Source organism: Salvelinus alpinus, chromosome 10 (genome assembly GCF_045679555.1).
Source record: "Salvelinus alpinus chromosome 10, SLU_Salpinus.1, whole genome shotgun sequence".
Lineage (NCBI taxonomy): Eukaryota > Metazoa > Chordata > Actinopteri > Salmoniformes > Salmonidae > Salvelinus > Salvelinus alpinus.
The window spans coordinates 71,434,607-71,449,952 of record NC_092095.1 but is presented as its reverse complement, the minus strand read 5'-3'; the positions used below and the strand labels follow the sequence as shown (position 1 = coordinate 71,449,952).

The following is a 15,346-nucleotide window of genomic DNA, read 5'->3' as shown; positions in this document are numbered from 1 at the left end:
GCTTCCCACAATAAGTTGGGTGAATTTTGGCCCATTTCTCCTGACAGAGCTGGTGCAACAGTCAGGTTTGTAGGCCTCCTTGCTCGCACATGCTTTTTCAGTTCTGCCCACAAATTTTCTATGGGATTGAGGTCAGGGCTTTGTGATGGCCCCTCCAATACCTTGATTGTTGTCCTTAAGACATTTTCCCACAACTTTAGAAGTATGCTTGGGGTCATTGTACATTTGGAAGACCCATTTGCGACCAAGCTTTAACTTCCTGACTGATATCTGGAGATGTTGCTTCATATATCCACATAATTTCCCATCCTCATGATGCCATATACTTTGTGAAGTGCACCAGTCCCTCCTGCATCAAAGCACCCCCACAACATGATGCTGCCACCCCCGTGCTTCACGGTTGGGATGGTGTTCTTCAGCTTGCAAGCCTCCCCCTTTTTCCTCCAAACATAACAATGCTCATTATGGCCAAACAGTTCTATTTTTGTTTCATTAGACCAGAGGACATTTCTCCAAAAAGTACGATCTTGCAAAACGTAGTCTGGCTTTTTTATGGCGGTTTTTGAGCAGAGGTTTCTTTCTTGCTCGGCAGCCTTTCAGGTTGTCGATATAGAACTAATTTTATTGTGGATATAGATACTTTTGTACCCGTTTCCTCCAGCATCTTCACAAGGTCCTTTGCTGTTGTTCTGGGATTGATTTGCACTTATCGCACCAAAGTACGCTCACCTCTAGGAGACAGAACGCGTCTCCTTCCTGCGCGGTATGACGGCTGCATGGTCCCATGGTGTTTATACTTGCGTACCATTGCTTGTACAGATGAACGTGGTACCTTCAAGCATTTGGAAATTGCTCCCAAGGATGAACCAGACCTGTGGAGGACTACAATTTTGGAGGTCTTGGATGATTTCTCTTGATTTTCCCCATGATGTCACGCAAAGAGGCACTGAGTTTGAAGGTAGGCCTTGAAATACATCCACAGGTACACCTCCAATTGACTCAAATGATGTCAATTATCTCATCAGAAGCTTCTACAGCCATGACATTTTCTGGAATTTTCCAAGCTGTTTGAAGGCACAGTCAACTTAGTGTATGTAAACTTCTGACCCCCTGGAATTGTGACAGTTAATTATAAGTGAAATAATCTGTCTGTAAACAATTGTTGGAAAAATTACTTGTGTGATGCACAAAGTAGATGTCGTAACCAACTTGCCAAAACTATAGTTTGTTAACAAGAAATTTGTGGAGCGGTTGAAAACGAGTTTTAATGCCTCCAACCTCAGTGTATGTAAACTTCTGACTACAACTGTAGCCATGTCAGTAAGCTAGCTAGCTACAACTGTAGCCATGTCAGTAAGCTAGCTAGCTACAACTGTAGCCATGTCAGTAAGCTAGCTAGCTACAACAGCTCCACAGCTGAAAGTCCCGGCACTAGCGACCAACGTCCTGCCACACAACTTGTACAGGAGACAGCTACCCGTTTACTTCCTTCTCACAATTGCAAACTGATAAATCCCAGTCACAACATCTGTAATAATTTAGCTTGTTATTCTTCATATTCCATGGAGTCATACGAGAGTGGAGTGAAATAAAACAATTAGGAAGTACAGTATGTTTATGATTTTAAAACGGAGGAGACTAAATATTCAAATACGAGCTCCACGTCCTACAAGACAGATCGGTTGAGGGACGAGCGTCACGGAATAAATGTTAAATAAATAAATAAATAAAAACGGAGGAGTGACGACAACATGGTCTCAAGTCAGATGGCATCTATGATTCCCTGGTGGTAAATGTATGTTACAGTAAGTAGTGATATGAGTCTGTGTGTTAACCTGTTTGAACTGGATCATAACGTCTTTGGAGAGCTCCATGTCCTTAAACATCCCCTCCAGCTTACTGGTGAAGGCCGCTCCACACTCTGCAGGGACAGGAAGTCACAAATCATCACACTCACTTCCTGTTAACAAGTTTTTATAGAGTATTATAAGCAGGGTGGTTCGAGCCGTGAATGCCGATTGGCTGACAGCCAGGGTATATCAGATCGTATACCACGGGTATGAGAAAACATGTATTTTTACTGCTCTAATTACGTTGGTAACCAGATTATAATAGCAATAAGGCACCTCGGGGGTTTGTGGTATATGGCCAATATACCACGGCTAAGGGCTGGATCCAGGCACTCCTGGTTGCGTCGTGCTTAAGAACAGCCCTTAGCTGTGGTGTATTGGCCATATTCCACACCTCCTACGGGCCTTAGTGCTTAAATACATTGCATGACCTGGTGACTGTGGTGGTGCTTCTACAGTCACACACCAGAGGTAGTGACAAACCACCGATGGGCTAACCTCACTGCTGAGGCAACAATCAGCATCTGCCAGAGGACATTAGACATTATCCCACGAACACATGGTCTAAAATAAAAACACCCACCAAATGCGGGTAGATTTTGACATTGGTGGGTGAGCTGTCTATTTCACCAGCCATGTTGGTGGGTGAGCTGTCTATTTCACCAGCCATGTTGGTGGGTGAGCTGTCTATTTCACCAGCCATGTTGGTGGGTAAAGATGTCTATTTCACCAGTCATGTTGGTGGGTAAAGATGTCTATTTCACCAGCCATGTTGGTGGGTAAAGATGTCTATTTCACCAGCCATGTTGGTGGGTAAAGATGTCTATTTCACCAGCCATGTTGGTGGGTGAGCTGTCTATTTCACCAGCCATGTTGGTGGGTGAGCTGTCTATTTCACCAGCCATGTTGGTGGGTGAGCTGTCTATTTCACCAGCCATGTTGGCGGGTAAAGATGTCTATTTCACCAGCCATGTTGGTGGGTGAGCTGTCTATTTCACCAGCCATGTTGGTGGGTGAGCTGTCTATTTCACCAGCCATGTTGGCGGGTAAAGATGTCTATTTCACCAGCCATGTTGGTGGGTGAGCTGTCTATTTCACCAGCCATGTTGGCGGGTAAAGATGTCTATTTCACCAGCCATGTTGGCGGGTAAAGATGTCTATTTCACCAGCCATGTTGGCGGGTAAAGATGTCTATTTCACCAGCCATGTTGGTGGGTAAAGATGTCTATTTCACCAGCCATGTTGGTGGGTAAAGATGTCTATTTCACCAGCCATGTTGGCGGGTAAAGATGTCTATTTCACCAGTCATGTTGGCGGGTAAAGATGTCTATTTCACCAGCCATGTTGGCGGGTAAAGATGTCTATTTCACCAGTCATGTTGGCGGGTAAAGATGTCTATTTCACCAGCCATGTTGGCGGGTAAAGATGTCTATTTCACCAGCCATGTTGGCGGGTAAAGATGTCTATTTCACCAGCCATGTTGGTGGGTAAAGATGTCTATTTCACCAGTCATGTTGGCGGGTAAAGATGTCTATTTCACCAGCCATGTTGGCGGGTAAAGATGTCTATTTCACCAGCCATGTTGGCGGGTAAAGATGTCTATTTCACCAGTCATGTTGGTGGGTAAAGATGTCCATTTCACCAGCCATGTTGGTGGGTAAAGATGTCTATTTCACCAGCCATGTTGGTGGGTGAGCTGTCTATTTCACCAGTCATGTTGGTGGGTGAGCTGTCTATTTCACCAGTCATGTTGGTGGGTAAAGATGTCTATTTCACCAGCCATGTTGGTGGGTGAGCTGTCTATTTCACCAGTCATGTTGGTGGGTGAGCTGTCTATTTCACCAGTCATGTTGGTGGGTAAAGATGTCTATTTCACCAGTCATGTTGGTGGGTAAAGATGTCTATTTCACCAGTCATGTTGGTGGGTAAAGATGTCTATTTCACCAGCCATGTTGGTGGGTAAAGATGTCTATTTCACCAGCCATGTTGGTGGGTGAGCTGTCTATTTCACCAGCCATGTTGGTGGGTGAGCTGTCTATTTCACCAGCCATGTTGGTGGGTAAAGATGTCTATTTCACCAACCATGTTGGTGGGTGAGCTGTCTATTTCACCAGCCATGTTGGTGGGTGAGCTGTCTATTTCACCAGCCATGTTGGTGGGTGAGCTGTCTATTTCACCAGCCATGTTGGTGGGTAAAGATGTCTATTTCACCAGTCATGTTGGTGGGTAAAGATGTCTATTTCACCAGCCATGTTGGTGGGTAAAGATGTCTATTTCACCAGTCATGTTGGTGGGTAAAGATGTCTATTTCACCAGCCATGTTGGTGGGCAAAGATGTCTATTTCACCAGCCATGTTGGTGGGTGAGCTGTCTATTTCACCAGTCATGTTGGTGAGTAAAGATGTCTATTTCACCAGTCATGTTGGTGGGTGAGCTGTCTATTTCACCAGCCATGTTGGTGGGTGAGCTGTCTATTTCACCAGTCATGTTGGTGAGTAAAGATGTCTATTTCACCAGTCATGTTGGTGAGTAAAGATGTCTATTTCACCAGCCATGTTGGTGGGTGAGCTGTCTATTTCACCAGCCATGTTGGTGGGTGAGCTGTCTATTTCACCAGTCATGTTGGTGAGTAAAGATGTCTATTTCACCAGTCATGTTGGTGGGTAAAGATGTCTATTTCACCAGCCATGTTGGTGGGTGAGCTGTCTATTTCACCAGCCATGTTGGTGGGTGAGCTGTCTATTTCACCAGCCATGTTGGGGGATAAAGATGTCTATTTCACCAGCCATGTTGGTGGGTGAGATGTCTATTTCACCAGCCATGTTGGTGGGTAAAGATGTCTATTTCACCAGTCATGTTGGTGGGTAAAGATGTCTATTTCACCAGCCATGTTGGTGGGTGAGCTGTCTATTTCACCAGCCATGTTGGTGGGTGAGCGGTCTATTTCACCAGCCATGTTGGCGGGTGAGCTGTCTATTTCACCAGCCATGTTGGCGGGTAAAGATGTCTATTTCACCAGCCATGTTGGCGGGTAAAGATGTCTATTTCACCAGCCATGTTGGCGGGTAAAGATGTCTATTTCACCAGCCATGTTGGCGGGTAAAGATGTCTATTTCACCAGCCATGTTGGCGGGTAAAGATGTCTATTTCACCAGCCATGTTGGTGGGTAAAGATGTCTATTTCACCAGCCATGTTGGCGGGTAAAGATGTCTATTTCACCAGCCATGTTGGTGGGTAAAGATGTCTATTTCACCAGCCATGTTGGTGGGTAAAGATGTCTATTTCACCAGCAATGTTGGTGGGTAAAGATGTCTATTTCACCAGCCATGTTGGTGGGTGAGATGTCTATTTCACCAGTCATGTTGGTGGGTAAAGATGTCTATTTCACCAGCCATGTTGGGGGGTAAAGATGTCTATTTCACCAGCCATGTTGGCGGGTAAAGATGTCTATTTCACCAGCCATGTTGGCGGGTAAAGATGTCTATTTCACCAGCCATGTTGGCGGGTAAAGATGTCTATTTCACCAGCCATGTTGGGGGGTAAAGATGTCTATTTCACCAGCCATGTTGGGGGGTAAAGATGTCTATTTCACCAGCCATGTTGGTGGGTGAGCTGTCTATTTCACCAGCCATGTTGGTGGGTGAGCTGTCTATTTCACCAGCCATGTTGGTGGGTGAGCTGTCTATTTCACCAGCCATGTTGGTGGGTAAAGATGTCTATTTCACCAGCCATGTTGGTGGGTAAAGATGTCTATTTCACCAGCCATGTTGGTGGGTGAGCTGTCTATTTCACCAGCCATGTTGGTGGGTGAGCTGTCTATTTCACCAGCCATGTTGGGGGGTAAAGATGTCTATTTCACCAGTCATGTTGGTGGGTAAAGATGTCTATTTCACCAGCCATGTTGGTGGGTGAGCTGTCTATTTCACCAGCCATGTTGGTGGGTGAGCTGTCTATTTCACCAGCCATGTTGGTGGGTAAAGATGTCTATTTCACCAGTCATGTTGGTGGGTAAAGATGTCTATTTCACCAGCCATGTTGGTGGGTGAGCTGTCTATTTCACCAGCCATGTTGGTGGGTGAGCTGTCTATTTCACCAGTCATGTTGGTGGGTAAAGATGTCTATTTCACCAGTCATGTTGGTGGGTAAAGATGTCTATTTCACCAGCCATGTTGGTGGGTGAGCTGTCTATTTCACCAGCCATGTTGGTGGGTGAGCTGTCTATTTCACCAGCCATGTTGGGGGATAAAGATGTCTATTTCACCAGCCATGTTGGTGGGTGAGATGTCTATTTCACCAGCCATGTTGGTGGGTAAAGATGTCTATTTCACCAGTCATGTTGGTGGGTAAAGATGTCTATTTCACCAGCCATGTTGGTGGGTGAGCTGTCTATTTCACCAGCCATGTTGGTGGGTGAGCTGTCTATTTCACCAGCCATGTTGGCGGGTGAGCTGTCTATTTCACCAGCCATGTTGGCGGGTAAAGATGTCTATTTCACCAGCCATGTTGGCGGGTAAAGATGTCTATTTCACCAGCCATGTAGGCGGGTAAAGATGTCTATTTCACCAGCCATGTTGGCGGGTAAAGATGTCTATTTCACCAGCCATGTTGGCGGGTAAAGATGTCTATTTCACCAGCCATGTTGGCGGGTAAAGATGTCTATTTCACCAGCCATGTTGGTGGGTAAAGATGTCTATTTCACCAGCCATGTTGGCGGGTAAAGATGTCTATTTCACCAGCCATGTTGGTGGGTAAAGATGTCTATTTCACCAGCCATGTTGGGGGGTAAAGATGTCTATTTCACCAGTCATGTTGGTGGGTAAAGATGTCTATTTCACCAGCCATGTTGGCGGGTAAAGATGTCTATTTCACCAGCCATGTTGGTGGGTGAGATGTCTATTTCACCAGCCATGTTGGCGGGTAAAGATGTCTATTTCACCAGCCATGTTGGCGGGTAAAGATGTCTATTTCACCAGCCATGTTGGCGGGTAAAGATGTCTATTTCACCAGCCATGTTGGTGGGTAAAGATGTCTATTTCACCAGCCATGTTGGGGGGTAAAGATGTCTATTTCACCAGCCATGTTGGTGGGTGAGCTGTCTATTTCACCAGCCATGTTGGTGGGTGAGCTGTCTATTTCACCAGCCATGTTGGTGGGTGAGCTGTCTATTTCACCAGCCATGTTGGTGGGTAAAGATGTCTATTTCACCAGCCAAGTTGGTGGGTGAGATTCTATTTCACCAGTCATGTTGGTGGGTAAAGATGTCTATTTCACCAGTCATGTTGGTGGGTAAAGATGTCTATTTCACCAGCCATGTTGGCGGGTAAAGATGTCTATTTCACCAGCCATGTTGGTGGGTGAGATGTCTATTTCACCAGCCATGTTGGTGGGTGAGCTGTCTATTTCACCAGCCATGTTGGTGGGTGAGCTGTCTATTTCACCAGCCATGTTGGTGGGTGAGCTGTCTATTTCACCAGCCATGTTGGTGGGTAAAGATGTCTATTTCACCAGTCATGTTGGTGGGTGAGCTGTCTATTTCACCAGCCATGTTGGTGGGTAAAGATGTCTATTTCACCAGCCATGTTGGCGGGTAAAGATGTCTATTTCACCAGCCATGTTGGCGGGTAAAGATGTCTATTTCACCAGCCATGTTGGCGGGTAAAGATGTCTATTTCACCAGCCATGTTGGCGGGTAAAGATGTCTATTTCACCAGCCATGTTGGCGGGTAAAGATGTCTATTTCACCAGCCATGTTGGCGGGTAAAGATGTCTATTTCACCAGCCATGTTGGCGGGTAAAGATGTCTATTTCACCAGCCATGTTGGCGGGTAAAGATGTCTATTTCACCAGCCATGTTGGTGGGTGAGATGTCTATTTCACCAGCCATGTTGGTGGGTGAGATGTCTATTTCACCAGCCATGTTGGCGGGTAAAGATGTCTATTTCACCAGCCATGTTGGCGGGTAAAGATGTCTATTTCACCAGCCATGTTGGTGGGTGAGATGTCTATTTCACCAGCCATGTTGGTGGGTAAAGATGTCTATTTCACCAGCCATGTTGGTGGGTGAGATGTCTATTTCACCAGCCATGTTGGTGGGTAAAGATGTCTATTTCACCAGCCATGTTGGTGGGTGAGATGTCTATTTCACCAGCCATGTTGGCGGGTAAAGATGTCTATTTCACCAGCCATGTTGGCGGGTAAAGATGTCTATTTCACCAGCCATGTTGGCGGGTAAAGATGTCTATTTCACCAGCCATGTTGGCGGGTAAAGATGTCTATTTCACCAGCCATGTTGGTGGGTGAGATGTCTATTTCACCAGCCATGTTGGTGGGTGAGATGTCTATTTCACCAGCCATGTTGGTGGGTAAAGATGTCTATTTCACCAGCCATGTTGGTGGGTGAGATGTCTATTTCACCAGCCATGTTGGCGGGTAAAGATGTCTATTTCACCAGCCATGTTGGTGGGTGAGCTGTCTATTTCACCAGCCATGTTGGCGGGTAAAGATGTCTATTTCACCAGCCATGTTGGCGGGTAAAGATGTCTATTTCACCAGCCATGTTGGCGGGTAAAGATGTCTATTTCACCAGCCATGTTGGCGGGTAAAGATGTCTATTTCACCAGCCATGTTGGCGGGTAAAGATGTCTATTTCACCAGCCATGTTGGCGGGTAAAGATGTCTATTTCACCAGCCATGTTGGTGGGTGAGCTGTCTATTTCACCAGCCATGTTGGTGGGTAAAGATGTCTATTTCACCAGCCATGTTGGCGGGTAAAGATGTCTATTTCACCAGCCATGTTGGTGGGTAAAGATGTCTATTTCACCAGCCATGTTGGTGGGTGAGATGTCTATTTCACCAGCCATGTTGGTGGGTAAAGATGTCTATTTCACCAGCCATGATGGTGGGTGAGATGTCTATTTCACCAGCCATGTTGGGGGGTAAAGATGTCTATTTCACCAGCCATGTTGGCGGGTAAAGATGTCTAGTTCACCAGCCATGTTGGCGGGTAAAGATGTCTATTTCACCAGCCATGTTGGTGGGTGAGCTGTCTATTTCACCAGCCATGTTGGCGGGTAAAGATGTCTATTTCACCAGCCATGTTGGCGGGTAAAGATGTCTATTTCACCAGCCATGTTGGCGGGTAAAGATGTCTATTTCACCAGCCATGTTGGTGGGTGAGATGTCTATTTCACCAGACATGTTGGCGGGTAAAGATGTCTATTTCACCAGCCATGTTGGTGGGTGAGCTGTCTATTTCACCAGCCATGTTGGCGGGTAAAGATGTCTATTTCACCAGCCATGTTGGCGGGTAAAGATGTCTATTTCACCAGCCATGTTGGCGGGTAAAGATGTCTATTTCACCAGCCATGTTGGCGGGTAAAGATGTCTATTTCACCAGCCATGTTGGTGGGTAAAGATGTCTATTTCACCAGCCATGTTGGTGGGTGAGCTGTCTATTTCACCAGCCATGTTGGTGGGTGAGATGTCTATTTCACCAGTCATGTTGGTGGGTAAAGATGTCTATTTCACCAGTCATGTTGGTGGGTAAAGATGTCTATTTCACCAGTCATGTTGGTGGGTAAAGATGTCTATTTCACCAGCCATGTTGGTGGGTAAAGATGTCTATTTCACCAGCCATGTTGGTGGGTGAGCTGTCTATTTCACCAGTCATGTTGGTGGGTAAAGATGTCTATTTCACCAGTCATGTTGGTGGGTGAGCTGTCTATTTCACCAGCCATGTTGGTGGGCAAAGATGTCTATTTCACCAGCCATGTTGGGGGGTAAAGATGTCTATTTCACCAGCCATGTTGGGGGGTAAAGATGTCTATTTCACCAGCCATGTTGGTGGGTAAAGATGTCTATTTCACCAGCCATGTTGGTGGGTAAAGATGTCTATTTCACCAGCCATGTTGGTGGGTAAAGATGTCTATTTCACCAGCCATGTTGGTGGGTAAAGATGTCTATTTCACCAGCCATGTTGGTGGGTAAAGATGTCTATTTCACCAGCCATGTTGGTGGGTGAGCTGTCTATTTCACCAGCCATGTTGGTGGGTGAGCTGTCTATTTCACCAGCCATGTTGGTGGGTGAGATGTCTATTTCACCAGCCATGTTGGTGGGTAAAGATGTCTATTTCACCAGTCATGTTGGTGGGTAAAGATGTCTATTTCACCAGTCATGTTGGTGGGTAAAGATGTCTATTTCACCAGCCATGTTGGTGGGTAAAGATGTCTATTTCACCAGCAATGTTGGCGGGTAAAGATGTCTATTTCACCAGCCATGTTGGCGGGTAAAGATGTCTATTTCACCAGCCATGTTGGCGGGTAAAGATGTCTATTTCACCAGCCATGTTGGTGGGTAAAGATGTCTATTTCACCAGCAATGTTGGTGGGTAAAGATGTCTATTTCACCAGCCATGTTGGCGGGTAAAGATGTCTATTTCACCAGCCATGTTGGCGGGTAAAGATGTCTATTTCACCAGCCATGTTGGTGGGTGAGATGTCTATTTCACCAGCCATGTTGGTGGGTGAGATGTCTATTTCACCAGCCATGTTGGTGGGTAAAGATGTCTATTTCACCAGCCATGTTGGTGGGTGAGATGTCTATTTCACCAGCCATGTTGGCGGGTAAAGATGTCTATTTCACCAGCCATGTTGGTGGGTGAGCTGTCTATTTCACCAGCCATGTTGGCGGGTAAAGATGTCTATTTCACCAGCCATGTTGGCGGGTAAAGATGTCTATTTCACCAGCCATGTTGGCGGGTAAAGATGTCTATTTCACCAGCCATGTTGGCGGGTAAAGATGTCTATTTCACCAGCCATGTTGGTGGGTAAAGATGTCTATTTCACCAGCCATGTTGGTGGGTGAGCTGTCTATTTCACCAGCCATGTTGGTGGGTGAGATGTCTATTTCACCAGTCATGTTGGTGGGTAAAGATGTCTATTTCACCAGTCATGTTGGTGGGTAAAGATGTCTATTTCACCAGCCATGTTGGTGGGTAAAGATGTCTATTTCACCAGCCATGTTGGTGGGTGAGCTGTCTATTTCACCAGTCATGTTGGTGGGTAAAGATGTCTATTTCACCAGTCATGTTGGTGGGTAAAGATGTCTATTTCACCAGTCATGTTGGTGGGTAAAGATGTCTATTTCACCAGCCATGTTGGTGGGTAAAGATGTCTATTTCACCAGCCATGTTGGTGGGTAAAGATGTCTATTTCACCAGCCATGTTGGTGGGTGAGCTGTCTATTTCACCAGTCATGTTGGTGGGTAAAGATGTCTATTTCACCAGTCATGTTGGTGGGTAAAGATGTCTATTTCACCAGCCATGTTGGTGGGTAAAGATGTCTATTTCACCAGCCATGTTGGTGGGTAAAGATGTCTATTTCACCAGTCATGTTGGTGGGTAAAGATGTCTATTTCACCAGCCATGTTGGTGGGTGAGATGTCTATTTCAGCAGCCATGTTGGTGGGTAAAGATGTCTATTTCAGCAGCCATGTTGGTGGGTAAAGATGTCTATTTCACCAGCCATGTTGGTGGGTGAGCTGTCTATTTCACCAGCCATGTTGGTGGGTAAAGATGTCTATTTCACCAGCCATGTTGGGGGGTAAAGATGTCTATTTCACCAGCCATGTTGGTGGGTAAAGATGTCTATTTCACCAGCCATGTTGGTGGGTGAGCTGTCTATTTCACCAGCCATGTTGGTGGGTGAGCTGTCTATTTCACCAGCCATGTTGGTGGGTAAAGATGTCTATTTCACCAGCCATGTTGGTGGGTGAGCTGTCTATTTCACCAGCCATGTTGGTGGGTGAGCTGTCTATTTCACCAGCCATGTTGGTGGGTGAGCTGTCTATTTCACCAGCCATGTTGGTGGGTAAAGATGTCTATTTCACCAGCTATGTTGGTGGGTAAAGATGTCTATTTCACCAGCCATGTTGGTGGGTGAGATGTCTATTTCACCAGCCATGTTGGTGGGTAAAGATGTCTATTTCACCCGCCATGTTGGTGGGCAAAGATGTCTATTTCACCAGCCATGTTGGTGGGTGAGCTGTCTATTTCACCAGTCATGTTGGTGGGTAAAGATGTCTATTTCACCAGTCATGTTGGTGGGTAAAGATGTCTATTTCACCAGCCATGTTGGTGGGTGAGCTGTCTATTTCACCAGCCATGTTGGCGGGTGAGCTGTCTATTTCACCAGCCATGTTGGCGGGTGAGCTGTCTATTTCACCAGCCATGTTGGCGGGTAAAGATGTCTATTTCACCAGCCATGTTGGCGGGTAAAGATGTCTATTTCACCAGCCATGTTGGCGGGTAAAGATGTCTATTTCACCAGCCATGTTGGTGGGTAAAGATGTCTATTTCACCAGCAATGTTGGTGGGTAAAGATGTCTATTTCACCAGCCATGTTGGTGGGTGAGATGTCTATTTCACCAGCCATGTTGGTGGGTAAAGATGTCTATTTCACCAGCCATGTTGGTGGGTAAAGATGTCTATTTCACCAGCCATGTTGGGGGGTAAAGATGTCTATTTCACCAGCCATGTTGGCGGGTAAAGATGTCTATTTCACCAGCCATGTTGGCGGGTAAAGATGTCTATTTCACCAGCCATGTTGGCGGGTAAAGATGTCTATTTCACCAGCCATGTTGGGGGGTAAAGATGTCTATTTCACCAGCCATGTTGGGGGGTAAAGATGTCTATTTCACCAGCCATGTTGGTGGGTAAAGATGTCTATTTCACCAGCCATGTTGGTGGGTAAAGATGTCTATTTCACCAGCCATGTTGGTGGGTAAAGATGTCTATTTCACCAGCCATGTTGGTGGGTAAAGATGTCTATTTCACCAGCCATGTTGGGGGGTAAAGATGTCTATTTCACCAGCCATGTTGGGGGGTAAAGATGTCTATTTCACCAGCCATGTTGGTGGGTAAAGATGTCTATTTCACCAGCCATGTTGGTGGGTAAAGCTGTCTATTTCACCAGCCATGTTGGTGGGTAAAGATGTCTATTTCACCAGCCATGTTGGCGGGCGAGATGTCTATTTCACCAGTCATGTTGGTGGGTAAAGATGTCTATTTCACCAGTCATGTTGGTGGGTAAAGATGTCTATTTCACCAGCCATGTTGGTGGGTAAAGATGTCTATTTCACCAGCCATGTTGGTGGGTAAAGATGTCTATTTCACCAGCCATGTTGGTGGGTAAAGATGTCTATTTCACCAGTCATGTTGGTGGGTAAAGATGTCTATTTCACCAGTCATGTTGGTGGGTAAAGATGTCTATTTCACCAGTCATGTTGGTGGGTAAAGATGTCTATTTCACCAGTCATGTTGGTGGGTAAAGATGTCTATTTCACCAGCCATGTTGGTGGGTAAAGATGTCTATTTCACCAGCCATGTTGGTGGGTGAGATGTCTATTTCACCAGCCATGTTGGTGGGTGAGCTGTCTATTTCACCAGCCATGTTGGTGGGTGAGCTGTCTATTTCACCAGCCATGTTGGTGGGTGAGCTGTCTATTTCACCAGCCATGTTGGTGGGTAAAGATGTCTATTTCACCAGTCATGTTGGTGGGTGAGCTGTCTATTTCACCAGCCATGTTGGTGGGTAAAGATGTCTATTTCACCAGCCATGTTGGCGGGTAAAGATGTCTATTTCACCAGCCATGTTGGCGGGTAAAGATGTCTATTTCACCAGCCATGTTGGGGGGTAAAGATGTCTATTTCACCAGCCATGTTGGTGGGTAAAGATGTCTATTTCACCAGCCATGTTGGTGGGTAAAGCTGTCTATTTCACCAGCCATGTTGGTGGGTAAAGATGTCTATTTCACCAGCCATGTTGGCGGGCGAGATGTCTATTTCACCAGTCATGTTGGTGGGTAAAGATGTCTATTTCACCAGTCATGTTGGTGGGTAAAGATGTCTATTTCACCAGCCATGTTGGTGGGTAAAGATGTCTATTTCACCAGCCATGTTGGTGGGTAAAGATGTCTATTTCACCAGCCATGTTGGTGGGTAAAGATGTCTATTTCACCAGTCATGTTGGTGGGTAAAGATGTCTATTTCACCAGTCATGTTGGTGGGTAAAGATGTCTATTTCACCAGCCATGTTGGTGGGTAAAGATGTCTATTTCACCAGTCATGTTGGTGGGTAAAGATGTCTATTTCACCAGCCATGTTGGTGGGTAAAGATGTCTATTTCACCAGCCATGTTGGTGGGTGAGATGTCTATTTCACCAGCCATGTTGGTGGGTGAGCTGTCTATTTCACCAGCCATGTTGGTGGGTGAGCTGTCTATTTCACCAGCCATGTTGGTGGGTGAGCTGTCTATTTCACCAGCCATGTTGGTGGGTAAAGATGTCTATTTCACCAGTCATGTTGGTGGGTGAGCTGTCTATTTCACCAGCCATGTTGGTGGGTAAAGATGTCTATTTCACCAGCCATGTTGGCGGGTAAAGATGTCTATTTCACCAGCCATGTTGGTGGGTAAAGATGTCTAGTTCACCAGCCATGTTGGCGGGTAAAGATGTCTATTTCACCAGCCATGTTGGCGGGTAAAGATGTCTATTTCACCAGCCATGTTGGTGGGTAAAGATGTCTATTTCACCAGCCATGTTGGTGGGTGAGATGTCTATTTCACCAGCCATGTTGGTGGGTGAGCTGTCTATTTCACCAGCCATGTTGGCGGGTAAAGATGTCTATTTCACCAGCCATGTTGGTGGGTGAGCTGTCTATTTCACCAGCCATGTTGGCGGGTAAAGATGTCTATTTCACCAGCCATGTTGGCGGGTAAAGATGTCTATTTCACCAGCCATGTTGGTGGGTGAGATGTCTATTTCACCAGCCATGTTGGTGGGTAAAGATGTCTATTTCACCAGCCATGTTGGTGGGTAAAGATGTCTATTTCACCAGCCATGTTGGTGGGTGAGATGTCTATTTCACCAGTCATGTTGGCGGGTAAAGATGTCTATTTCACCAGCCATGTTGGCGGGTAAAGATGTCTATTTCACCAGCCATGTTGGTGGGTGAGATGTCTATTTCACCAGCCATGTTGGTGGGTGAGCTGTCTATTTCACCAGCCATGTTGGCGGGTAAAGATGTCTATTTCACCAGCCATGTTGGCGGGTAAAGATGTCTATTTCACCAGCCATGTTGGCGGGTAAAGATGTCTATTTCACCAGCCATGTTGGCGGGTAAAGATGTCTATTTCACCAGCCATGTTGGCGGGTAAAGATGTCTATTTCACCAGCCATGTTGGTGGGTAAAGATGTCTAGTTCACCAGCCATGTTGGCGGGTAAAGATGTCTATTTCACCAGCCATGTTGGTGGGTAAAGATGTCTATTTCACCAGCCATGTTGGTGGGTAAAGATGTCTACTTCACCAGCCATGTTGGGGGGTAAAGATGTCTACTTCACCAGCCATGTTGGTGGGTAAAGATGTCTATTTCACCAGCCATGTTGGTGGGTAAAGATGTCTATTTCACCAGTCATGTTGGTGGGTAAAGATGTCTAT

At 46.1% G+C, this 15,346-nt stretch overlaps 1 protein-coding gene across 4 annotated transcripts in view; it reads right to left on the bottom strand.

Moving 5' to 3' along the window:
- The window catches only part of cul4a (cullin 4A), a 35,357-nt gene that overhangs the window by 8,380 nt on the left and 11,631 nt on the right, over positions 1-15,346 (bottom strand). For all 4 annotated transcript variants that reach the window (XM_071330883.1, XM_071330887.1, XM_071330885.1 and 1 more), the window contains exon 13: positions 1,836-1,921. In XM_071330883.1, coding sequence (XP_071186984.1) covers positions 1,836-1,921 — 86 coding nt within the window. The remainder of the gene's footprint in view (positions 1-1,835; positions 1,922-15,346) is intronic.